The following is a 25828-nucleotide window of genomic DNA, read 5'->3' as shown; positions in this document are numbered from 1 at the left end:
GGTTCAGAGGCCATCAACGTGGCTCCTGCTGTTTTGAAACGTGCTTCTCTGAAATTCTCCCCATTTGGCTGAAAGCAGCAGGTAAACGTAGTTTTATCTCATGATTGAACTGTAATTGTTGATCTGAATGCGGGGTTTCTGCTTAACATTTATGACCCGAGTCAGCAAACATCCAGATCTAACTGGCTTCTGAAAGTTTCTGCTCGTGTTTGTAGAAATAAAACGCTTTAAATAAACTGATCCTCTGATGAAGCGACTTCTAATGATGGACATAAAAACTAAAGGCTGCAGGGTGAGGGTGTGTGTGAAAGTTTAGCTCTAAAAGGCCAAAACGCCGTAGTTATATTCCTGTTTAAATGCATTTAGTCTATTGTTTCTTACATCTCCCATCAAGATGTTTCCACCCAAACTAAGCAGAACTTTTAACTACTTTAACTTTTACCATGGCTCATATATAAAACACATGAATATGAATTGGTTTATTTTGCTTTCAGTCATTTTATTTATGGTCGATTTGGACCAAACAAACAACGAGTCAGATAAAACTTTAGGTCAACCACAAGCAGGTTGCTTTCTGGCTTCATCCATTTACTTCTCATGTTACATCTTAGTCGTTTTGAACAGTTAAAAAAAAAAGTATTTTATGTGATTAAAAAGAACATGATAGTTGTATAAAATAAAGTCACGTTGAGCCACTACCCACTGAGATAACCTGCTGGTGTTAGTGACATATCTCACATGGGTCATGTTGTAGCCAGGCTTGAGAAATGTCCAGATATTCACAAAACATGGAGAATAAATAGTTTTTTAGTGGATTTACTGCTGTGACAAGTCACCTATATGCCCTGGGACTGCTTCTCACAGAATTACACATTTAGACCTTTAATGTGTAATTGTTTTTTAATACATTGTTAGAAGAAAACAAAGTGTTATTTAGCTGTTTTCATCTGATTCTGCACAGTAATGGTTTCGTTTGGACAGTAATAATCCCAGGTTTATTTGCTAAATGTAGGCTTTATTGTTTTTGCTTGGGAACCTCCTGGAACGAACCAGACTGTCTGATTTAAGTCACAGGGAGAATTTTGATCGGTCTGCGTACGGTGGGATCGGTCTGCGTACGGTGGGATCGGTCTGCGTACGGTGGGATCGGTCTGCGTACGTTGGGATCGGTCTGCGTACGTTGGGATCGGTCTGCGTGCGGTGGGATCGGTCTGCGTGCGGTGGGATCGGTCTGCGTACGTTGGGATCGGTCTGCGTACGGTGGGATCGGTCTGCGTACGTTGGGATCGGTCTGCGTACGTTGGGATCGGTCTGCGTGCGGTGGGATCGGTCTGCGTGCGGTGGGATCGGTCTGCGTGCGGTGGGATCGGTCTGCGTACGTTGGGATCGGTCTGCGTGCGGTGGGATCGGTCTGCGTGCGGTGGGATCGGTCTGCGTGCGGTGGGATCGGTCTGCGTGCGGTGGGATCGGTCTGCGTGCGGTGGGATCGGTCTGCGTACGGTGGGATCGGTCTGCGTGCGTTGGGATCGGTCTGCGTGCGGTGGGATCGGTCTGCGTACGTTGGGATCGGTCTGCGTACGGTGGGATCGGTCTGCGTACGGTGGGATCGGTCTGCGTGCGGTGGGATCGGTCTGCGTACGGTGGGATCGGTCTGCGTACGGTGGGATCGGTCTGCGTATGGTGGGATCGGTCTGCGTGCGGTGGGACTGGCGTGCGGTGGGATGGCGTGCGGTGGGATGGCGTGCGGTGGGACCGGCGTGCGGTGGGACCGGCGTGCGGTGGGATGGCGTGCGGTGGGACCGGCGTGCGGTGGGACCGGCGTGCGGTGGGATGGCGTACGGTGGGACCGGCGTGCGGTGGGATGGCATACGGTGGGACCGGCGTGCGGTGGGATGGCGTACGGTGGGACCGGCGTGCGGTGGGATGGCGTACGGTGGGACTGCGGCCTCCAAACCTACACAGAGACCACTCGACTATAAATCCAGCTTATAAGATCTGTTTCCATAGCAACCCAGTCATCATGCCAGAAGTCCTCGTGTGTCCTGCAGGTGACCTTTTGTGTTTCTGTAAATCGTAGGGGTAAATGGGGGAGTTTAAGGTGCACCGTGTTCGCTTCTTTGACTACATGCCCAGCGCTATCCGGGCCATGGCATTCAATGGCAGCACGGAGCGGCTGGCTGTGGGCCGGGCGGACGGAGCTGTGGACGTCTTTAACTCTGCTGATAACTACTTCCAAGAAAAGGTAACGCCTCCAGGTGACTTGTGCAGTGGAGATGGAACTGGTCAGTTCTTTCTGGATCTGAACTGGTTTTGGTATTCAGGTGATCCCCGGACGAGACGGCAGAGCCATCGAGGCGCTGTGTTGGGTGGGTCGGCGCCTGTTCAGCGGAGGTCTGAACGGCGAGATCATAGAGTATGACCTGGAGAACCTGAGGCCCAAACACAACGTGGAGGCCTATGGTGGACCCATCTGGACCATCAGCATCAACAGCCAGGGGACACTGCTGGCGGTCAGTCAAGACCTTGTGGTTGTGGTTCTTATTCCGAGTGATGATTGGTCATCGGTGAGGTAACCGTATGTTTTCTGTGACAGGCCGGTTGTGAGGACGGGACGGTCAAGATGTTTGAAATACTGGAGGAGGGGATTCAGTTCCAAAGAAACCTGGACAGGCAGAAAGGTGAGCGGACAAACTGTCCCACCAACCCTGATCCAGCCATTTGATTGTTGATTGATTTCCTTCTTTTTGTGATCCTGCAGGACGCATCATTTCTTTGTCCTGGCATCCGTCTGGAGATCAAATCGCAGCGGGGATGATGGATATGATCCGAATCTTCCACACAGAATCAGGTAACCAGAACAGCAGAAATGGACCGGTCAGGTGACGATGTCGGCCGTCTTTAGATGAGTATTGATGTCTGTTTCAGGCCACGCTACGCACCGGCTGCTGGTGGAGCGAGGAGTGGGAACAGCCAAGAGCCAGGAGGTGGTGGTTTGGAGCATTGTCTTCCTGTCCAATCACACCATCATCAGCGGTGATTCTGCAGGAAAAGTCCAGATCTGGGATGCGTTGATGGGGACGCTGGTCAGTACTCACCTGGTCACCAAGTGGGACGTCCTGGCTTTGTCTGCTTCTCAGGTGAGAAACGAGGTGAACATGGAGGCTTCTCGTCCTGGCAGCATTAGTCACATTTGTGTCAACGCAGGACGAGAGTAGCGTGATAGCCGGGACATCCGAGGGGACCGTGGTCCAGTTCCAGTTCATCTCCTCCTCCGTGGGCCGGCAGGACGAGCAGTGGGTCAGAACCAGGACCTTTAAAAACCACTCGCATGATGTGAGGGCTGTGGTTCACACGGATACGGCCGTGGTTTCTGGAGGTGGGTGTCTGTTACATCGTCATCATTCTTTTAGACAAACGTGTGGAAAGTTGAGCAGTTCCAGCTCTGTGATGCATGCTGCAGCATTTCCACAGCAACCGGACCCTTACCTGGTTGGCAGCGAATCAGCCGCACATGGACAGTTGCCATGACAGCGTGATGTCATAGCATTGACATCATAACAGCACAGTGTCTTCCTTCAGCTGTAACAGAGAGCAGGAACAGAACCAGGGAAGTGACAGATGTCCATCCAGCAGGTTGTCCACTGCAGACTTGGTTCTGATGTCCAGCTCAGCTCTCTGGTGGAGGATTTCACTGACTCCACTGAAGCAAGTTATATGATAAAGTATCATCTTGTGTCAGATCTCTAGTTTAAAGAAATATCTGCTGATCCATCAGAGGGATCAGCAGATAACAGACCTGTTACTTCCAGCCAGCTGGAAAGTCTGTTCTAAACCATCCAACAAACCGCGCTAATGATGCCCTGGATCTGTGCCTAGATCTGGATCTGCACTAAATGTTGCTGTGGAACCTTGCTATTGTAGCTCTGGATCGGCACTAACGTATCTATGATACCCCTCTAGCGGAGCTCTGGATCGGCACTAGTGTAACAATGGTACCCCCTCTAGTGTAGCTCTGGAACTGCGCTAGCATTGCTCTGAATTGGTTCTGGCTTAGCTCAGGAACTGCACTCGTGCAGTTGTGGAACCCCTCTAGTGTAGCTCAGAATCGGCACTAGAGTATCTATGATACCCCTCTAGCGTAGCTCTGGAACCATGCTAGCCTAGCTCTGGATCGGCACTAGCGTATCTATGATACACTTCCAGTGTAGCTCTGGAACTGCGCTAGCATTGCTCTGAATTAGTTCTGGCTGAGCTCGGGAACTGCACTCGTGTAGCTGTGGAACCCCTCTAGCGTAGCTCTGGGTCAGTACTAGCGGACCTGAGCTGGAACGGTTGGAAACGTGGTTCAGAGATGTTGCTGAACCACAGATCCGCTGGAGCAGAGACGTTAAGGCAGTGGTTCCCAACCCTTTTTGTACCAGGGACCAGTTTTACGCACAAGGACTGGAGGAGAGACATGAAGGTTCCAATGAAAGAGAAAAAAAAAAAAAAAACCTGAATCGTTTTATATTATTATGCTATAATGATTACACTATATCACCTCACCAAAATGTAGAATCAGTGGGAGCTCTGGGCTTGTTTTCCTGCAACTAGACGGTCCCATCTGGGGCTGATGGGAGACGGTGACACTGGTTCATTATATCCAGTCTTCTCCGTAGTCTTGTTTTTGTTGTTGTCGATGCAGAAAACCTCAGGTTGAAAATGGAAGCAGGACTTTCGGTGCTTTTGTGGCAATGTCAGGATGTTCTGCTTTGAATCCAGAAAGCAAAGGGATTTGAAGTTGTTTCAAACATGGCTTGAAGGCCACCATCATTTGCAATCTCAACTAGTTGTTCCTCTTCTTGTTGGGTTGAAGTTGATTCCTCTAGATTGTTTACAAATGGGTTCCAGATACATTGCTTCCCCAGCTTGGGGTCTTTTGCTGTGGGGGAGTAATGCTCAAACATTTTGAAAGCTGCAACAGGTGATCGTGCACTAACTGTGTGAATGAAGGTCCAAACTCGGTCTCTTCCAAAATCCCTGCTACTCTGTGAAACATGTCAAATATCTCCATGTTCACTCTCCGTCTCCGTAACTCCAGTCTGGCTTTGAATGCTGCAGCCTTATCTGCCAACTGGAAACGGTTGTCGTTTTCCCCTGAAGTGGGAGATTGAGTTTGTTGAGCAGGTTAACAGGTAAGCAAGTTTCCAGACCCAATCAGCGTCACCGAAGTTTGCTGCTGAGGAAAAATCTCTGCAGTGACTCCCTGAACTCAAAAACTCTTGGGAGCGATTTTCCTCTTGGAAGCCATCTCACTTCTGTGTAGAAGAGAAGTTCAGTATCCATCTCTTCACAGAGCTGCTTAGCAGACTTGAATTCAGGTGTACTTTTATGTTTATAATGTTCTTCACTTCTTTCAGAACGCTGTTAAGCTCAGGTGACGTTGTTCGGCTTGCCAGCTCTTACCTGTGGATACCACAGTGTGTGGACTCCCATTCAGAGACGACCTCCCTGATCCACATTGTCGGACCTGAAAGCCGCCCAGTCATCGCGGCCGCTCCGTCCGTCCGTCCGTATACCAACACGGTGCGACCAGTTAGGCCTCCCTGATATGTCCAAGGACATGAATAACTGCAGCTGTGGTGTGAGGTGGCAGGAATATGGCACATAGCAAGTCCTTGTGTACGTCCTCTTGAAAAATGTATCTCACAAAAACCAGCAAGATTGCTTTACCATCTGTAGACTTGTCCAACTGATTCGCGTACCATGGTGACTCATTAATCCTCTCAAGTGACTGCGCCTCGATGTCCTCTGCTATTTCATCCATTCTTCTTGGTACAGTAGTCGCCCAAAGGTGATGTTTTCCACCTTTTTTACTGCAATCTTTAGGGAAACATCGCTGCAAATGTACTTTGCAGCAGGCAAAATGAGTCCTTCTCCAATAGTAAAGGTAGCTTTAGCAATCCATTCTGCAACCAGGATTGATGCTTTTAGCGCAGGGCTTAAGTGGTTCTCTTTCAAAATAAGACATCTGGAAATAAAAACATGTTTTATCTATATTTTAATCACGATTATTCATTCTTTGCGGCCCGATACGAAATGATCCACGGACCGGTACCAGTCCAGGACCCGATGGTTGACGACTCCTGCCTTAAGGAACAGCTGGAAACCTCGAATAAAACTGGATCAAACATCAGCTTCATCGCTGGGACGTAACCTGGTTATACCACATACTTCACCTGTTGCACGTGTCTCTGCACGTTGAGACAGAGGAACGTTCAGAAAGGAAATTCTGTTGTTTCAATAAAGCTACAAACTAAGCAGCCTGGTGTTCGTCGCAGTGTTCAGCCTGGATGGTGCAGCCTGGTGTAGCTGAAGTTAGCCTCCACATCAGACCAGGTCCTGCTGAACGACGGCCAGGCTTGGTTGTTCAGACCTGGACTGATTCACTCAAGCACGCTTTCTGAGACTTTAATCTATTGATGAAAATGTATTTATTGTCTTTATCTACTTGCATATTGTTAGCAGGTAGACCATCAACCTGGGGCTGGAAATAAGAATAAACTTGTTAAACCTTCCTCAGGTATGGACACCCAGCTGACGGTGCGCCCCCTGCTGGACAAGGTGGAGAAGAACACCCAGGAGTCATCCCAGCGGCGGATTATCTTTCCTCATGTAAGAACCGCCTAAAAAACGTCTCTTACTGTTGTTTCTGTTTTTTATTAAATTTCATAGCTTTTAATGCTGGTGTTAATCGTGCCTGTAACCATGGCAACATCATCGTCTCTCCCTGTCTGTCTTGTAGAAAAGCCTCGTTGGATGTGCAAAGAAAGCAGGACTGGTGCTGTTCCAGTTCCCGGATCATTTGGAAGTGTGGAGACTGGGAGAAAGTGACGGACATGGTGAGAAGACGTCCTGTCTCAGTCCAGTAAATCCTGACGGTTCGGACTCTAGAACCTGGTCCAGAACTTCATCTGATCCCGGTCAAACCAACACAAACAGCTTATTGTAGAATAAACACAAAATGTTTCATATTTCATTTCATTAGCTGATAGTAGTAGTTAGTGGCAGTAGTAATTTGTAGTAATAGTGGTTAGTGGTAGTAGTAGTTTGTAGTAATAGTAGTTAGTAGCAGTTTGTAGTAATAGTAGTTAGTAGCAGTTTGTAGTAATAGTAGTTAGTAGTAGATAGTAGCAATCGTATTTAGTGGCATTAGTATTTAGAAGTAATAGCAGTAGTAATAGTGGTTTTTAGTAGTTAGTAGTAATAGTAGTTAGTGGCAGTATTAGATAGTAATAGTAGTTAGTAGTAGTAGTTATTGGCATTAGTAGTTACTAGTAATAGTGGTTGGTCAAAGTAATTAGTTTTAGTAGTAGTTAGAAATAGCAGTTAGTAAAAGTAGTAGTTAGTAATAGCAGTAGTAGTAAAGCAGTAGTTTGTAGTAGCAGTAGTATTTTATATTGCAGACCTGCAGTGGTTCCAGGAAATGCTGGAACAGACTTTCTCATTTTGTTCCCTTTGAAAATCATTTTGTCAGAACCCTGATCCACCCCCCATCAGAACCCCTTATCCATCCCCCATCAGAACCCTGATCCACCCCCCATCAGAACCCTGATCCATCAGAACCCTGATCCATCCCCCATCAGAACCCCTTATCCATCAGAACCCTGATCCACCCCCCATCAGAACCCCTTATCCATCCCCCATCAGAACCCTGATCCATCCCCCATCAGAACCCCTTATCCATCAGAACCCTGATCCATCAGAACCCTGATCCATCCCCCATCAGAACCCCTTATCCATCAGAACCCTGATCCATCAGAACCCTGATCCACCCCCCATCAGAACCCTGATCCATCCTCCATCAGAACCCCTTATCCATCAGAACCCTGATCCATCAGAACCCTGATCCATCCCCCATCAGAACCCCTTATCCATCAGAACCCTGATCCACCCCCCATCAGAACCCCTTATCCATCCCCTATCAGAACCCCTTATCCACCCCCCATCAGAACCCCTTATCCATCCCCTATCAGAACCCCTTATCCATCCCCCATCAGAACCCTGATCCATCCCCCATCAGAACCCCGATCCGTCCCCCATCAGAACCCCTTATCCATCCCCCATCAGAACCCTGACCCATCAGAACCTTGATCCATCCCCCATCAGAACCCCTTATCCATCCCCCATCAGAACCCTGACCCATCAGAACCCAGATCCATCCCCCATCAGAACCCAGATCCATCCCCCATCAGAACCCAGATCCATCCCCCATCAGAACCCTGACCCATCAGAACCCTGATCCATCCCCCATCAGAACCCCGATCCATCAGAACCCCGATCCATCAGAACCCCGATCCATCCCCCATCAGAACCCTGATCCGTCCCCCATCAGAACCCCTTATCCATCCCCCATCAGAACCCTGACCCATCAGAACCTTGATCCATCCCCCATCAGAACCCTGATCCGTCCCCCATCAGAACCCCTTATCCGTCCCCCATCAGAACCCTGACCCATCAGAACCTTGATCCATCCCCCATCAGAACCCCGATCCATCCCCCATCAGAACCCTGATCCACCCCCCATCAGAACCCCTTATCCATCCCCTATCAGAACCCCTTATCCACCCCCCATCAGAACCCCTTATCCATCCCCCATCAGAACCCTGATCCGTCCCCCATCAGAACCCCTTATCCATCCCCCATCAGAACCCTGACCCATCAGAACCTTGATCCATCCCCCATCAGAACCCCTTATCCATCCCCTATCAGAACCCCTTATCCATCCCCCATCAGAACCCCTTATCCATCCCCCATCAGAACCCTGATCCGTCCCCCATCAGAACCCCTTATCCATCCCCCATCAGAACCCTGACCCATCAGAACCTTGATCCATCCCCCATCAGAACCCTGATCCGTCCCCCATCAGAACCCCTTATCCGTCCCCCATCAGAACCCTGACCCATCAGAACCTTGATCCATCCCCCATCAGAACCCCGATCCATCCCCCATCAGAACCCTGATCCACCCCCCATCAGAACCCCTTATCCATCCCCTATCAGAACCCCTTATCCACCCCCCATCAGAACCCCTTATCCATCCCCCATCAGAACCCTGATCCGTCCCCCATCAGAACCCCTTATCCATCCCCCATCAGAACCCTGACCCATCAGAACCTTGATCCATCCCCCATCAGAACCCCTTATCCATCCCCTATCAGAACCCCTTATCCATCCCCTATCAGAACCCCTTATCCATCCCCCATCAGAACCCCTTATCCATCCCCCATCAGAACCCTGATCCGTCCCCCATCAGAACCCCTTATCCATCCCCCATCAGAACCCTGACCCATCAGAACCTTGATCCATCCCCCATCAGAACCCCTTATCCATCCCCCATCAGAACCCTGACCCATCAGAACCCCGATCCATCCCCCATCAGAACCCCTTATCCATCCCCCATCAGAACCCTGACCCATCAGAACCCTGATCCATCCCCCATCAGAACCCCGATCCATCAGAACCCCGATCCATCAGAACCCCGATCCATCCCCCATCAGAACCCTGATCCGTCCCCCATCAGAACCCCTTATCCATCCCCCATCAGAACCCTGACCCATCAGAACCTTGATCCATCCCCCATCAGAACCCTGATCCGTCCCCCATCAGAACCCCTTATCCGTCCCCCATCAGAACCCTGACCCATCAGAACCCTGATCCATCCCCCATCAGAACCCCGATCCATCCCCCATCAGAACCCTGATCCACCCCCCATCAGAACCCCTTATCCATCCCCTATCAGAACCCCTTATCCATCCCCTATCAGAACCCCTTATCCACCCCCCATCAGAACCCCTTATCCACCCCCCATCAGAACCCCTTATCCATCCCCCATCAGAACCCTGATCCGTCCCCCATCAGAACCCCTTATCCATCCCCCATCAGAACCCTGATCCATCCCCCATCAGAACCCCTTATCCATCCCCTATCAGAACCCCTTATCCATCCCCCATCAGAACCCCTTATCCATCCCCCATCAGAACCCTGATCCGTCCCCCATCAGAACCCCTTATCCATCCCCCATCAGAACCCCTTATCCATCCCCCATCAGAACCCTGACCCATCAGAACCTTGATCCATCCCCCATCAGAACCCCTTATCCATCCCCCATCAGAACCCTGACCCATCAGAACCCCGATCCATCCCCCATCAGAACCCAGATCCATCCCCCATCAGAACCCAGATCCATCCCCCATCAGAACCCAGATCCATCCCCCATCAGAACCCTGATCCATCCCGCATCAGAACCCTGATCCATCCCCCATCAGAACCCCGATCCATCAGAACCCCGATCCATCAGAACCCTGATCCATCCCCCATCAGAACCCTGATCCGTCCCCCATCAGAACCCCTTATCCATCCCCCATCAGAACCCTGACCCATCAGAACCTTGATCCATCCCCCATCAGAACCCAGATCCATCCCCCATCAGAACCCTGACCCATCAGAACCCCGATCCATCCCCCATCAGAACCCAGATCCATCCCCCATCAGAACCCTGATCCGTCCCCCATCAGAACCCTTATCTGTCCCCATCAGAACCCCTGATCCATCCCCCATCAGAACCCTGATCCATCCCCCATCAGAACCCTGATCTGTCCCCCATCAGAACCCCTGATCCATCCCCCATCAGAACCCCTTATCCATCCCCCATCAGAACCCTGATCCATCCCCCATCAGAACCCCGATCCGTCCCCCATCAGAACCCCTTATCCATCCCCCATCAGAACCCTGACCCATCAGAACCTTGATCCATCCCCCATCAGAACCCCTTATCCATCCCCCATCAGAACCCTGACCCATCAGAACCCCGATCCATCCCCCATCAGAACCCAGATCCATCCCCCATCAGAACCCAGATCCATCCCCCATCAGAACCCTGACCCATCAGAACCCTGATCCATCCCCCATCAGAACCCCGATCCATCAGAACCCCGATCCATCCCCCATCAGAACCCTGATCCGTCCCCCATCAGAACCCCTTATCCATCCCCCATCAGAACCCTGACCCATCAGAACCTTGATCCATCCCCCATCAGAACCCTGATCCGTCCCCCATCAGAACCCCTTATCCGTCCCCCATCAGAACCCTGACCCATCAGAACCCCGATCCATCCCCCATCAGAACCCTGATCCACCCCCCATCAGAACCCCTTATCCATCCCCCATCAGAACCCTGACCCATCAGAACCTTGATCCATCCCCCATCAGAACCCCTTATCCATCCCCCATCAGAACCCTGACCCATCAGAACCTTGATCCATCCCCCATCAGAACCCAGATCCATCCCCCATCAGAACCCAGATCCATCCCCCATCAGAACCCTGACCCATCAGAACCCTGATCCATCCCCCATCAGAACCCCGATCCATCAGAACCCCGATCCATCCCCCATCAGAACCCTGATCCGTCCCCCATCAGAACCCCTTATCCATCCCCCATCAGAACCCTGACCCATCAGAACCTTGATCCATCCCCCATCAGAACCCTGATCCGTCCCCCATCAGAACCCCTTATCCGTCCCCCATCAGAACCCTGACCCATCAGAACCTTGATCCATCCCCCATCAGAACCCTGATCCATCCCCCATCAGAACCCCTTATCCATCAGAACCCTGATCCATCAGAACCCTGATCCACCCCCCATCAGAACCCTGATCCATCCTCCATCAGAACCCCTTATCCATCAGAACCCTGATCCATCAGAACCCTGATCCATCCCCCATCAGAACCCCTTATCCATCAGAACCCTGATCCACCCCCCATCAGAACCCCTTATCCACCCCCCATCAGAACCCCTTATCCATCCCCTATCAGAACCCCTTATCCATCCCCTATCAGAACCCCTTATCCATCCCCCATCAGAACCCTGATCCATCCCCCATCAGAACCCCGATCCGTCCCCCATCAGAACCCCTTATCCATCCCCCATCAGAACCCTGACCCATCAGAACCTTGATCCATCCCCCATCAGAACCCCTTATCCATCCCCCATCAGAACCCTGACCCATCAGAACCCTGATCCATCCCCCATCAGAACCCAGATCCATCCCCCATCAGAACCCAGATCCATCCCCCATCAGAACCCTGACCCATCAGAACCCTGATCCATCCCCCATCAGAACCCCGATCCATCAGAACCCCGATCCATCAGAACCCCGATCCATAAGAACCCCGATCCATCCCCCATCAGAACCCCGATCCGTCCCCCATCAGAACCCTGATCCGTCCCCCATCAGAACCCCTTATCCATCCCCCATCAGAACCCTGACCCATCAGAACCTTGATCCATCCCCCATCAGAACCCTGATCCGTCCCCCATCAGAACCCCTTATCCGTCCCCCATCAGAACCCTGACCCATCAGAACCTTGATCCATCCCCCATCAGAACCCCGATCCATCCCCCATCAGAACCCTGATCCACCCCCCATCAGAACCCCTTATCCATCCCCCATCAGAACCCTGATCCGTCCCCCATCAGAACCCCTTATCCGTCCCCCATCAGAACCCTGACCCATCAGAACCTTGATCCATCCCCCATCAGAACCCCGATCCATCCCCCATCAGAACCCTGATCCACCCCCCATCAGAACCCCTTATCCATCCCCCATCAGAACCCTGACCCATCAGAACCTTGATCCATCCCCCATCAGAACCCCTTATCCATCCCCCATCAGAACCCTGACCCATCAGAACCTTGATCCATCCCCCATCAGAACCCTGATCCATCCCCCATTAGAACCCAGATCCATCCCCCCATCAGAACCCCGATCCATCAGAACCCCGATCCGTCCCCCATCAGAACCCCGATCCGTCCCCCATCAGAACCCCGATCCGTCCCCCATCAGAACCCTGATCCGTCCCCCATCAGAACCCTGATCCGTCCCCCATCAGAACCCCGATCCGTCCCCCATCAGAACCCCGATCCGTCCCCCATCAGAACCCCGATCCATCCCCCATCAGAACCCCGATCCATCCCCCATCAGAACCCCGATCCATCCCCCATCAGAACCCCGATCCATCCCCCATCAGAACCCTGACCCATCAGAACCCTGACCCATCAGAACCCTGACCCATCAGAACCCTGACCCATCAGAACCTTGATCCATCCCCCATCAGAACCCCTTATCCATCCCCCATCAGAACCCCTTATCCATCCCTCATCAGAACCCTGATCCATCAGAACTCTGATCCATCCCCCATCAGAACCCTGATCCATCCCCCATCAGAACCCTGATCCATCATAACTCTGATCCATCCCCCATCAGAACCCTGATCCATCCCCCATCAGAACCCTGATCCATCAGAACCCTGATCCATCCCCCAACAGAACCCCTTATCCATCTGAACCCTGATCCATCCCCCATCAGAACCCCTTATCCATCCCCCATCAGAACCCCTTATCCATCTGAACCCTGATCCATACCCCATCAGAACCCTGATCCGTCCCCCATCAGAACCCCTTATCCATCCCTCATCAGAACCCTGATCCATCAGAACTCTGATCCATCCCCCATCAGAACCCTGATCCATCCCCCATCAGAACCCTGATCCATCAGAACCCTGATCCATCCCCCATCAGAACCCCTTATCCATCTGAACCCTGATCCATCCCCCATCAGAACCCCTGATCCTTCCCCCATCAGAACCCCTTATCCATCTGAACCCTGATCCATCCCCCATCAGAACCCTGATCCATCAGAACCCTGATCCACCCCCCATCAGAACCCCTTATCCATCAGAACCCCTTATCCATCCCCCATCAGAACCCCTGATCCATCAGAACCCCTTATCCATCCCCCATCAGAACCCCTCATCCATCCCCCATCAGAACCCTGACCCATCAGAACCTTGATCCATCCCCCATCAGAACCCTGATCCATCCCCCATCAGAACCCTGATCCATCAGAACCCTGATCCACCCCCCATCACAACCCTGATCCATCAGAACCCTGATCCATCCCCCATCAGGACCCTGATCCATCGGAACCCTGATCCATCCCCCATCAGAACCTCGATCCATCCCCCCATCAGAACCCCGATCCATCAGAACCCCGATTCATCAGAACCCTGATCGTCCCCCATCAGAACCCCTTATCCATCCCCCATCAGAACCCTGACCCATCAGAACCCTGATCCATCCCCCATCAGAACCCTGATCCATCCCCCATTAGAACCCAGATCCATCCCCCCATCAGAACCCCGATCCATCAGAACCCCGATCCGTCCCCCATCAGAACCCCGATCCGTCCCCCATCAGAACCCTGATCCGTCCCTCATCAGAACCCTGATCCTTCCCCCATCAGAACCCTGATCCATCCCCCATCAGAACCCTGATCCATCAGAACTCTGATCCATCCCCCATCAGAACCCTGATCCATCCCCCATCAGAACCCTGATCCATCATAACTCTGATCCATCCCCCATCAGAACCCTGATCCATCCCCCATCAGAACCCTGATCCATCAGAACCCTGATCCATCCCCCAACAGAACCCCTTATCCATCTGAACCCTGATCCATCCCCCATCAGAACCCCTTATCCATCCCCCATCAGAACCCCTTATCCATCTGAACCCTGATCCGTCCCCCATCAGAACCCCTTATCCATCCCTCATCAGAACCCTGATCCATCAGAACTCTGATCCATCCCCCATCAGAACCCTGATCCATCCCCCATCAGAACCCTGATCCATCAGAACCCTGATCCATCCCCCATCAGAACCCCTTATCCATCTGAACCCTGATCCATCCCCCATCAGAACCCCTGATCCTTCCCCCATCAGAACCCCTTATCCATCTGAACCCTGATCCATCCCCCATCAGAACCCTGATCCATCAGAACCCTGATCCACCCCCCATCAGAACCCCTTATCCATCAGAACCCCTTATCCATCCCCCATCAGAACCCCTGATCCATCAGAACCCCTTATCCATCCCCCATCAGAACCCCTTATCCATCCCCCATCAGAACCCTGACCCATCAGAACCTTGATCCATCCCCCATCAGAACCCTGATCCATCCCCCATCAGAACCCTGATCCATCAGAACCCTGATCCACCCCCCATCACAACCCTGATCCATCAGAACCCTGATCCATCCCCCATCAGGACCCTGATCCATCGGAACCCTGATCCATCCCCCATCAGAACCTCGATCCATCCCCCCATCAGAACCCCGATCCATCAGAACCCCGATTCATCAGAACCCTGATCCATCAGAACCCTGATCGTCCCCCATCAGAACCCCTTATCCATCCCCCATCAGAACCCTGACCCATCAGAACCCTGATCCATCCCCCATCAGAACCCTGATCCATCCCCCATTAGAACCCAGATCCATCCCCCCATCAGAACCCCGATCCATCAGAACCCCGATCCGTCCCCCATCAGAACCCCGATCCGTCCCCCATCAGAACCCTGATCCGTCCCTCATCAGAACCCTGATCCGTCCCCCATCAGAACCCTGATCCATCCCCCATCAGAACCCCGATCCATCCCCCATCAGAACCCCGATCCATCCCCCATCAGAACCCCGATCCATACCCCATCAGAACCCCGATCCATCCCCCATCAGAACCCCGATCCATACCCCATCAGAACCCCGATCCATACCCCATCAGAACCCCGATCCATACCCCATCAGAACCCCGACCCATCAGAACCCTGACCCATCAGAACCCTGACCCATCAGAACCCTGACCCATCCCCCATCAGAACCCCGATCCATCCCCCATCAGAACCCCGATCCATCCCCCATCAGAACCCCGATCCATCAACCATCAGAACCCCGATCCATCAACCATCAGAACCCTGATCTGTCCCCCATCAGAACCCCTGATCCATCCCCCATCAGAACCCCTGATCCATCCCCCATCAGAACCCAGATCCATCCCCCCATCAGAACCCCGATCCGTCCCCCATCCGAACCCCTTATCCATCCCCCATCAGAACCCTGACCAATCAGAACCTTGATCCATACCCCATCAGAACCCTGATCCGTCCCCCATCAGAACCCCTTATCCATCCCTCATCAGAACCCTGATCCATCAGAACTCTGATCCATCCCCCATCAGAACCCTGATCCATCCCCCATCAGAACCCTGATCCATCAGAACCCTGATCCATCCCCCAACAGAACCCCTTATCCATCTGAACCCTGATCCATCCCCCATCAGAACCCCTTATCCATCCCCCATCAGAACCCCTTATCCATCTGAACCCTGATCCATACCCCATCAGAACCCTGATCCGTCCCCCATCAGAACCCCTTATCCATCCCTCATCAGAACCCTGATCCATCAGAACTCTGATCCATCCCCCATCAGAACCCTGATCCATCAGAACCCTGATCCATCCCCCATCAGAACCCCTTATCCATCTGAACCCTGATCCATCCCCCATCAGAACCCCTGATCCATCCCCCATCAGAACCCCTTATCCATCTGAACCCTGATCCATCCCCCATCAGAACCCTGATCCATCAGAACCCTGATCCACCCCCCATCAGAACCCCTTATCCATCAGAACCCTGATCCACCCCCCATCAGAACCCCTTATCCATCAGAACCCCTTATCCATCAGAACCCCTTATCCATCAGAACCCCTTATCCATCCCCCATCAGAACCCCTTATCCATCAGAACCCCTTATCCATCAGAACCCCGATCCATCCCCCATCAGAACCCCGATCCATCCCCCATCAGAACCCCGATCCATACCCCATCAGAACCCCGATCCATACCCCATCAGAACCCTGACCCATCAGAACCCCGATCCATCCCCCATCAGAACCCCGATCCATCCCCCATCAGAACCCCGATCCATCCCCCATCAGAACCCCGATCCATCAACCATCAGAACCCTGATCCATCAACCATCAGAACCCTGATCTGTCCCCCATCAGAACCCCTGATCCATCCCCCATCAGAACCCCTGATCCATCCCCCATCAGAACCCAGATCCATCCCCCCATCAGAACCCCGATCCGTCCCCCATCAGAACCCCGATCCGTCCCCCATCAGAACCCCGATCCGTCCCCCATCCGAACCCCTTATCCATCCCCCATCAGAACCCTGACCAATCAGAACCTTGATCCATACCCCATCAGAACCCTGATCCGTCCCCCATCAGAACCCCTTATCCATCCCTCATCAGAACCCTGATCCATCAGAACTCTGATCCATCCCCCATCAGAACCCTGATCCATCCCCCATCAGAACCCTGATCCATCAGAACTCTGATCCATCCCCCATCAGAACCCTGATCCATCCCCCATCAGAACCCTGATCCATCAGAACCCTGATCCATCAGAACCCTGATCCATCCCCCAACAGAACCCCTTATCCATCTGAACCCTGATCCATCCCCCATCAGAACCCCTTATCCATCCCCCATCAGAACCCCTTATCCATCTGAACCCTGATCCATACCCCATCAGAACCCTGATCCGTCCCCCATCAGAACCCCTTATCCATCCCTCATCAGAACCCTGATCCATCCCCCATCAGAACCCTGATCCATCAGAACCCTGATCCATCCCCCATCAGAACCCCTGATCCATCAGAACCCTGATCCATCCCCCATCAGAACCCCTTATCCATCAGAACCCTGATCCACCCCCCATCAGAACCCCTTATCCATCAGAACCCTGATCCACCCCCCATCAGAACCCCTTATCCATCAGAACCCTGATCCACCCCCCATCAGAACCCCTTATCCATCAGAACCCCTTATCCATCCCCCATCAGAACCCCTTATCCATCCCCCATCAGAACCCTGACCCATCAGAACCTTGATCCATCCCCCATCAGAACCCCTGATCCATCAGAACCTTGATCCATCCCCCATCAGAACCATGATCCATCCCCCATCAGAACCCTGATCCATCAGAACCCTGATCCACCCCCCATCACAACCCTGATCCATCAGAACCCTGATCCATCCCCCATCAGGACCCTGATCCATCGGAACCCTGATCCATCCCCCATCAGAACCTCGATCCATCCCCCCATCAGAACCCCGATCCATCAGAACCCCGATTCATCAGAACCCTGATCCATCAGAACCCTGATCGTCCCCCATCAGAACCCCTTATCCATCCCCCATCAGAACCCTGACCCATCAGAACCCTGATCCATCCCCCATCAGAACCCTGATCCATCCCCCATCAGAACCCTGATCCATCAGAACCCTGATCCACCCCCCATCACAACCCTGATCCATCAGAACCCTGATCCATCCCCCATCAGGACCCTGATCCATCGGAACCCTGATCCATCCCCCATCAGAACCTCGATCCATCCCCCCATCAGAACCCCGATCCATCAGAACCCCTTATCCATCCCCCATCAGAACCCCTTATCCATCCCCCATCAGAACCCTGACCCATCAGAACCTTGATCCATCCCCCATCAGAACCCTGACCCATCAGAACCCCGATCCATCCCCCATCAGAACCCAGATCCATCCCCCATCAGAACCCTGATCCATCCCCCATCAGAACCCTGATCCATCAGAACCCTGATCCATCCCCCATCAGAACCCCTTATCCATCTGAACCCTGATCCATCCCCCATCAGAACCCCTGATCCATCCCCCATCAGAACCCCTTATCCATCTGAACCCTGATCCATCCCCCATCAGAACCCTGATCCATCAGAACCCTGATCCATCCCCCATCAGAACCCCTTATCCATCTGAACCCTGATCCACCCCCCATCAGAACCCCTTATCCATCAGAACCCTGATCCACCCCCCATCAGAACCCCTTATCCATCAGAACCCCTTATCCATCCCCCATCAGAACCCCTTATCCATCAGAACCCCTTATCCATCCCCCATGAGAACCCCTTATCCATCCCCCATCAGAACCCTGACCCATCAGAACCTTGATCCATCCCCCATCAGAACCCTGATCCATCAGAACCCTGATCCACCCCCCATCACAACCCTGATCCATCAGAACCCTGATCCATCCCCCATCAGGACCCTGATCCATCGGAACCCTGATCCATCCCCCATCAGAACCTCGATCCATCCCCCCATCAGAACCCCGATCCATCAGAACCCCGATTCATCAGAACCCTGATCCATCAGAACCCTGATCGTCCCCCATCAGAACCCCTTATCCATCCCCCATCAGAACCCTGACCCATCAGAACCTTGATCCATCCCCCATCAGAACCCTGATCCATCCCCCATCAGAACCCTGACCCATCAGAACCCTGATCTGTCCCCCATCAGAACCCCGATCCGTCCCCCATCAGAACCCCGATCCGTCCCCCATCAGAACCCTGACCCATCAGAACCCTGATCTGTCCCCCATCAGAACCCTGACCCATCAGAACCCTGATCTGTCCCCCATCAGAACCCTGACCCATCAGAACCCTGATCTGTCCCCCATCAGAACCCTGATCTGTCCCCCATCAGAACCCCGATCCATCCCCCATCAGAACCCTGATCCATACCCCATCAGAACCCTGATCTGTCCCCCATCAGAACCCCGATCCGCCCCCCATCAGAACCCTGATCCATACCCCATCAGAACCCTGATCCATACCCCATCAGAACCCTGACCCATCAGAACCCTGACCCATCAGAACCCTGATCCATACCCCATCAGAACCCTGACCCATCAGAACCCTGATCCATACCCCATCAGAACCCTGACCCATCAGAACCCTGATCCATACCCCATCAGAACCCTGACCCATCAGAACCCTGATCTGTCCCCCCGGTGTGACGGCCCATCCAGCCTGATCATCAGAACTTCATCATGTGGTTCTGTGTTTGTGCCAACAGGGAAACCAGGAGACAGTCTCACCGTGAAGAGGAAACCAGAGAAACTGATCCAGCTGAAGAGGAAGGTGTGTAGTTTAGATCCGCAGCAGTTCCTGCTGAGACCCAGAGGTCCAAACCAGTCTGGTCTGCTGGTCAATATGGTTTGTTACACCGTAGGCTGTTTTGTTTACATACTGGTTTCACTTTTTACACGGGAACCAGTTTTCTGATGTGGAAGGTGGGTTGAGTCAGCACTTTCTGTCGCTCAGGAGGAAGAGATTTCTATGTGTTAATATAAATAGGTAACGTGATGGGAAATGATAGAAGGGGAGTTTCGTTGTACGTATGATGACGTGTAAATAAAGTTTTGGTTTAGTCTTGTAAAGATGAGAATGATGCTGCTGTCTGCAGGGAGAGGATCACATCTGCTGCAGCGCTCTGTCTCCATGCGGAGGCTGGTTGGTTTATTCCACCGTCTCCAGTGTTCGTCTCTACAAACTGCAGCTTAGCAGCAACAACGTCAGCATCAACAGGGTGAGGCGCGAAGCTTCGTTTTCTCTCCTGCTCATCTTCTCTGTTTGTGTCAGCAGCAGAGCTGCACGCCGAGCGACTGCACGCCGAGCGACCTCATCGTCCGTCTCTAAAAGAGGTTTTTGTCTCCAGGTGTCCAAACTACCTAAAGAGCTTCGGTTCGTCCACCAGCTCTGCTTCTCCTCAGACTCCTCTAAACTCTTCGCGTCCTCCAGCCAATCATCGGTCGTCGTCGTTGGCCTCGACCAGCTGGAGTGGAAGTATCTTCATACGCTCAGACACAAGTCAGGTGAGGCTGTCAGACGTCTGATGACACTTTACAGGTACATCTCAGAATATTAGAATATCATGAAAAAGTTAAATATTTTTCAGAATATTCTCATGTCCGAATGTGAAACCCAGATATTATATAGATTTATTACACATAGAGTGAAACATTTCAAACAACAAAACTTTGATGATTGTGGCTTATAGATATGAAAACCCAAAATTCAACGTCTCAGAAATTAGAATATTACATAAGATCAATGAAAAACAGGATATTTTATAGTGGAACTATTCTGTGCGTTTCAGGCTAATTTATTTTTATTTCTGAGACCAGAAGGGCTGGGATTGATGGAGTTATTGTCACAAATGGCTTTATTAACTTCAGACCGACCCTCTCCGTAGGCTGTCAGATCAGCCTGTGGGCAAAACGAGTGGATTGAGACTCTTCCGCATCAAGCCCCACCTCCCGCCACTGCACTACATCGGGAGCGCGCACCGCACCTGCTTTCACCGTCATTGTAACATCTCATAAACAGAAGGATTAGGCTCATATGAACTCAATAAAAAAACAAACTACAATGTCAACACATAGCATCCAGCCCTACATGTTGGAACCTGAATCAGAGCCTGAAAACGAAGTGGAAAACAGCAACCCACAGCAACGAATGCAGCAGGATGTCTCTCTTTGGTAAACTCACCAGCCATCGTTGGAAATAACTTTATCCCACGTTTTCCACCCGCCTGATGTATTTGTACATGCCCTTGTTAACCAGTAGAAGGTAACCAATCACCCAACCTTATTGTGGCGTGGAGCCAAGGGAGAACTTTGATTGCCCAACAATGCCAGACTGGGGGGGGGGGGTTGTACTCTCGCCCCAGTCACCAGAAATTAACCACAGGTCCAATTATATACATTATATTTACAAAAGCCACAATATTTATTTGAATTGTTAAATTCAATAAAAGTATTAAAAATCCCACCCTTTTTGCACACAGGCACAATTCGCTTGGGTTTTGCCCTGAAAACAGAAAAGAAACAGGCAAAGAAAATAACACAGCACACTTCCGTATGGTTATTAGAAATGCAGGTACAAAATAAACAAAGAACAAAGTCCTGTTAAAACCTGGGCTCTAACCACAGCCAGTGCTAGAGTACCCGTGGCGCTTCAAGATGGTGGGGAGGGGGTTAAAACCTGGTCATTGACCATCCGCAGTCTGGATGAATGGCCAGGGATCACAGGGGAGACAAACAGCAGCAGTTCCTCAGGCCTGTTGAAGCACATTTTTATTTATTACCTGAGTTAATCGTTGGTTGATTTAGAAAAACATGCCCTTACCCAATGTTGCCTCTCCCACAAGGAAGAGAACAGGAATACCGCTGTCCTGGCACCAACTCCAATTTAGCCGTCCACAAACCCTCAGAAATGAGGCTGCCCAACTCCGCTGATGCCCTATTAAGCTGCCAGTGGCATGCAGAGCAATGGAATTGGCATTCAGGCTAGTCTAGCCACAGCTACCAGTCTGCTACCCCAGGCAAGGAAGATCTGCTGAAGGAGACCACCTGGCTGAATATAAAGGCATCCAGCTCTGGGTTTAGGTGATAAAAAACAGTGCCGTTCACATGTCTGATGAGGATTCAACACTGTAGAAAGCTCAGAAAACTCCAAATACCAGAATAGGACCCCTTTAAAGAGAAAGGTCAGGGTTCTGAACAGTATGTTCATTTCCTTTTTTTTAATTTATTTTGTATGATCATTTCCATGCCTCAGTACCTGGTTGGTCCTCCTGCATGAATTACTGCATGAACGCGGCGTGGCAATGGAAGCCACCAGCGTGTGGCGCTGCTCAGGTGGAATGGAAGCCCAGGTTGCTTTGATAGCAGCCTTCAGGTCGTCTACATGGTTGGGTCTGGTGTCTCTCATCTTCCTCCTGACAACACAGATCCTCTACGGGGTTCAGATCAGGTGGTCTGTTGGCCGATCCAGCCCAGTAACAGCGTGGTCATGGAAGCAGCTTTTGGTACCTTTGGCAGTGTAGGCAGGAACCACGTCCTGCTGGGAAATGAAATCTGCATCTCCATAAAGCTTGTCAGCAGAAGGAATGTCTCTAAAATGTCCTGCTAGATGCTGTGTTGACTGTGACCTTCAGAAAACCCAGTGGAGCAACACCAGCAGATGACATGGCTCCCAAACCATCACTGACTGTGGAAACTTCCCTCTGGACTTCCAGCAACATGGATTCTGGGCCTCTCCACTCTTCCTCCTGACTCTGGGACCTTGGTTTCCACATGAAATGCAGAACCTGCTTCCATCTGAGAACCAGTCCTTTTCCTCCGTAGCCCAGGTGAGACGGTTCTGTCGGTGTCTCTGGTCCAGGAACACGAGGAATGGGACATCTGTAGTCCATGTCTAGGATCCGTCTGGGCGTAGCAGCTCTTGATGAGTCCAGCTTCAGTCCACTCCTTGTGAAGCTCCCAGATTCCTGACAATCCTCTCCAGGCGGTTCTGCCTTCTGCTGGTGCAGCTTTTCCTTCCACTCAGCCTTCCATCAGCATGCTTGGATCCAGCTCTCTGAACAAGCAGCTTCTTTAGAAATGACCTTTCTGGCTTTCCCTCCTTGTGGAGGGTCAACGATGGTCTTCTGGACGTCTGTCAGGTCAGCAGTCTGACCCATGGTTGGGTCGCCGGCTGACCCAGACTGAGACCATTTAAAGGTTTAGGAGACCTCTGAAGGTGCTTTCAGTTAATTAGTTGATCAGGGTGACGCCATGACTTTCTAAGATTGAAGTTTTTCACAAAATTCTAATTTTCTGAGACATTTTGGGTTTTTTATTATCTATAAATCACAATTATCAATATTTCCCTGAATAAATATTTGAAATGTTTCCCCCTGTGTGTAATGAATCTGTATAATATCTGAGTTTCATATTGAAATGAGTGACGAAAAATATTGAACCTTTTCATAATATTCTAATTTTCTGAGATGTAAAGTCGTCACATTTTACTTGAAATGCAACTTAGTTGGGTTTATGTTGATATCAGGATGTAAAACGAAGCTGTAAACAAGTAGAGAGCCACACGGCAGATGTCAACCAGTCAGGGAGCAAACACCTCCTCCTGCACCTCCTGGCGGAGATGGAGGGCTTTACAGCAACATGTTCCACCAGTGAAAGACGCCTCGTGTTACCACCACAACTGGGACTAAATCACCAGCCAGACTCTTTTCCTCTGTTGTTCCACGATGGTGGAATGATCTCCCAAACTCTGTCCACTCTGCAGAGTCCCTGTCTACTTTTAACAGCAAGCTGAAGACTCAGCTCTTCAAGGAGAACTTCTACACTTAGTTTAGCTGTATTTGTTGGAAAGTTGGAGAACTTAGCCCAGTTCTTTGCAACAAACTTTATGGTATTAAATCTTTGTATTATAACATAGGTGATATTATGGGGTGGGAAGGGAGTAAACAAAAAAAAAAGCCTGTAGGACTTCATGTAAGGACCTGCGTCCAACTGGACCGTCCACCAGCACCTTCCTACCATGTCCTCTACTGTCTGATTTCCTGCTTGTGTTGTTCTCACTCAGATGTAAGTCGCTTTGGATAAAAGCGTCTAAATGACTGTAAAATAGAATAGAATAGAATGATGCTCATCCTTCCAGGATTTCCCTCAAATTTAATCACACCTGTACTTATTCTATTTCTGACCTTTTCTAAACATTTAACACACACACACACACACACACACTGGCCTGCTGGAGGTAAAAGTTTCACATGGGTAAAGTTGTGTGTGACGTCCCTCCAGGCTCCATGCAGCCGGTCCACCTGCTGGCGCCCAGTGAAGACGGCGCCTGGCTGGCGACGGCCAACACGGACTGCCAGATCCACGTCTTCAACCTCCGCAAGCTGAAGGTGAGACCAGAGTGCTTTCAGACCGTCTCCAGAACATGAACCTGCTCTAACACAGCTGTCGGTTTGCAGCTCCACTGCTCGCTTCCGGTCTACGGCTCCTGCCCCACCGCCATGGCCATCCACCCAACCAGCAGCTACCTGGTGTCGGTGCACGCTGACCAGCAGGTGGGCGCCCGGCGGGCTTCTCTGCAGCTGCTCCTCTGTCCAGCAGCAGATGCGGTGACCGTGTTTTGTCTTTGCAGATCTTGGAGTTCTCCCTGAAGCAGAAGGAGTACACGGAGTGGAGTCGGAAGCTGCAGAAACAAGGCCTGCATCCGCTGTGGCTGCAGAGAGACACGCCCATCACACACGTCTCCTTCAACCCCAGAAACCCCGCTCACCTGCTTCTGCACGACTCCTACATGTTCTGCATCATCGACCAGAGTCTGGTATGCGCTTTTTCCCAGAGAAACGTGCAGCTGGCGTGCAGATTGTAACCGCTGATTCCTCCTGCAGCCGCTGCCTGCCGCAGAGACGAGGCTCCTCAACCAGATGACGCTGCGGAGTCTTCCTCCTCCAGAGAGGAGCAGGGAAAGCCACGCCTTCAAGATCTGCAAGTTCTTCCAGGTAGGACGTTTCTTCACCACCTGCTACGTTCCATCACAGCGATGAGGTTGTGAAGCCTTCCAACGGCCGGGGTGTCAGAGTGTTCCCACTCGGTAGCCAGATCTGATTAAGATGAGGATCTTCCTGACGTTTCTGTTCTTGTCCTGCAGCACATCATGTTCCTGGATCTGATGGAGGACCACTCCCTGGTTGTGGTGGAGCGCCCTCTGCTGGACATCGTGTCTCGGCTGCCTCCTCCCGTCCGACAGAAGAAGTTTGCCACGTAGATGCTGATTGTGTGTTTGCAGATGTTTTGATAAATAATAAAGTGAGCTTCTCGCCGTCATCTGAGTGGTTGAACGAGACCAGCGGGAGACTTCCTCTGAAAAATGGATGTTTTTCATCTGGAGCTCCAAACAAGCTGCTGACACGTCAATTCTTCATAAACTCAGAGGTCATTTAGGAAAACACACTTGTTTTCATGAAGCCTGAACAGGTGATCGCTGTTCGTCTGTCCAAACACACACACAACCATACACACACACCTTAAAAACAGACAAATGTCATACATGTGTAGAAAGACATATAGGTATATTATATGCATATAGATACACACCTGTGTGTGTATCTATACATCTGTACGTGTGTGTGTGTGTTACAGTGAATTTAGCCTGTTGTACAAGCGGTACACTGACGACTGCATGTTGTATTAGTGTCATTTCTGT

General features: G+C 51.4%; 1 protein-coding gene across 1 annotated transcript; it reads left to right on the top strand.

Annotated features, from left to right (window-relative positions):
* On the top strand, positions 1–25411 carry utp4 (UTP4 small subunit processome component). Its single transcript, XM_079260387.1, has 17 exons — positions 1–81; positions 2078–2242; positions 2322–2510; positions 2594–2678; positions 2759–2848; positions 2926–3137; positions 3205–3376; positions 6563–6654; positions 6785–6881; positions 19839–19903; positions 20229–20351; positions 20481–20637; positions 24412–24518; positions 24588–24683; positions 24761–24946; positions 25014–25124; positions 25274–25411. The coding sequence occupies exons 2-17, from the start codon at positions 2084–2086 to the stop codon at positions 25388–25390; spliced, it is 2058 nt and encodes a 685-aa protein (XP_079116513.1). The 5' UTR covers positions 1–81; positions 2078–2083; the 3' UTR covers positions 25391–25411.
* Positions 25412–25828: the final 417 nt, after the last annotated feature.

This window comes from Telmatherina bonti (genome assembly GCF_933228915.1).
Source record: "Telmatherina bonti genome assembly, chromosome: 2".
Taxonomy (NCBI): Eukaryota; Metazoa; Chordata; class Actinopteri; order Atheriniformes; family Telmatherinidae; genus Telmatherina; species Telmatherina bonti.
Note: the sequence above shows the minus strand (reverse complement) of the source record. Positions and strands in the feature narration are given on the sequence as shown.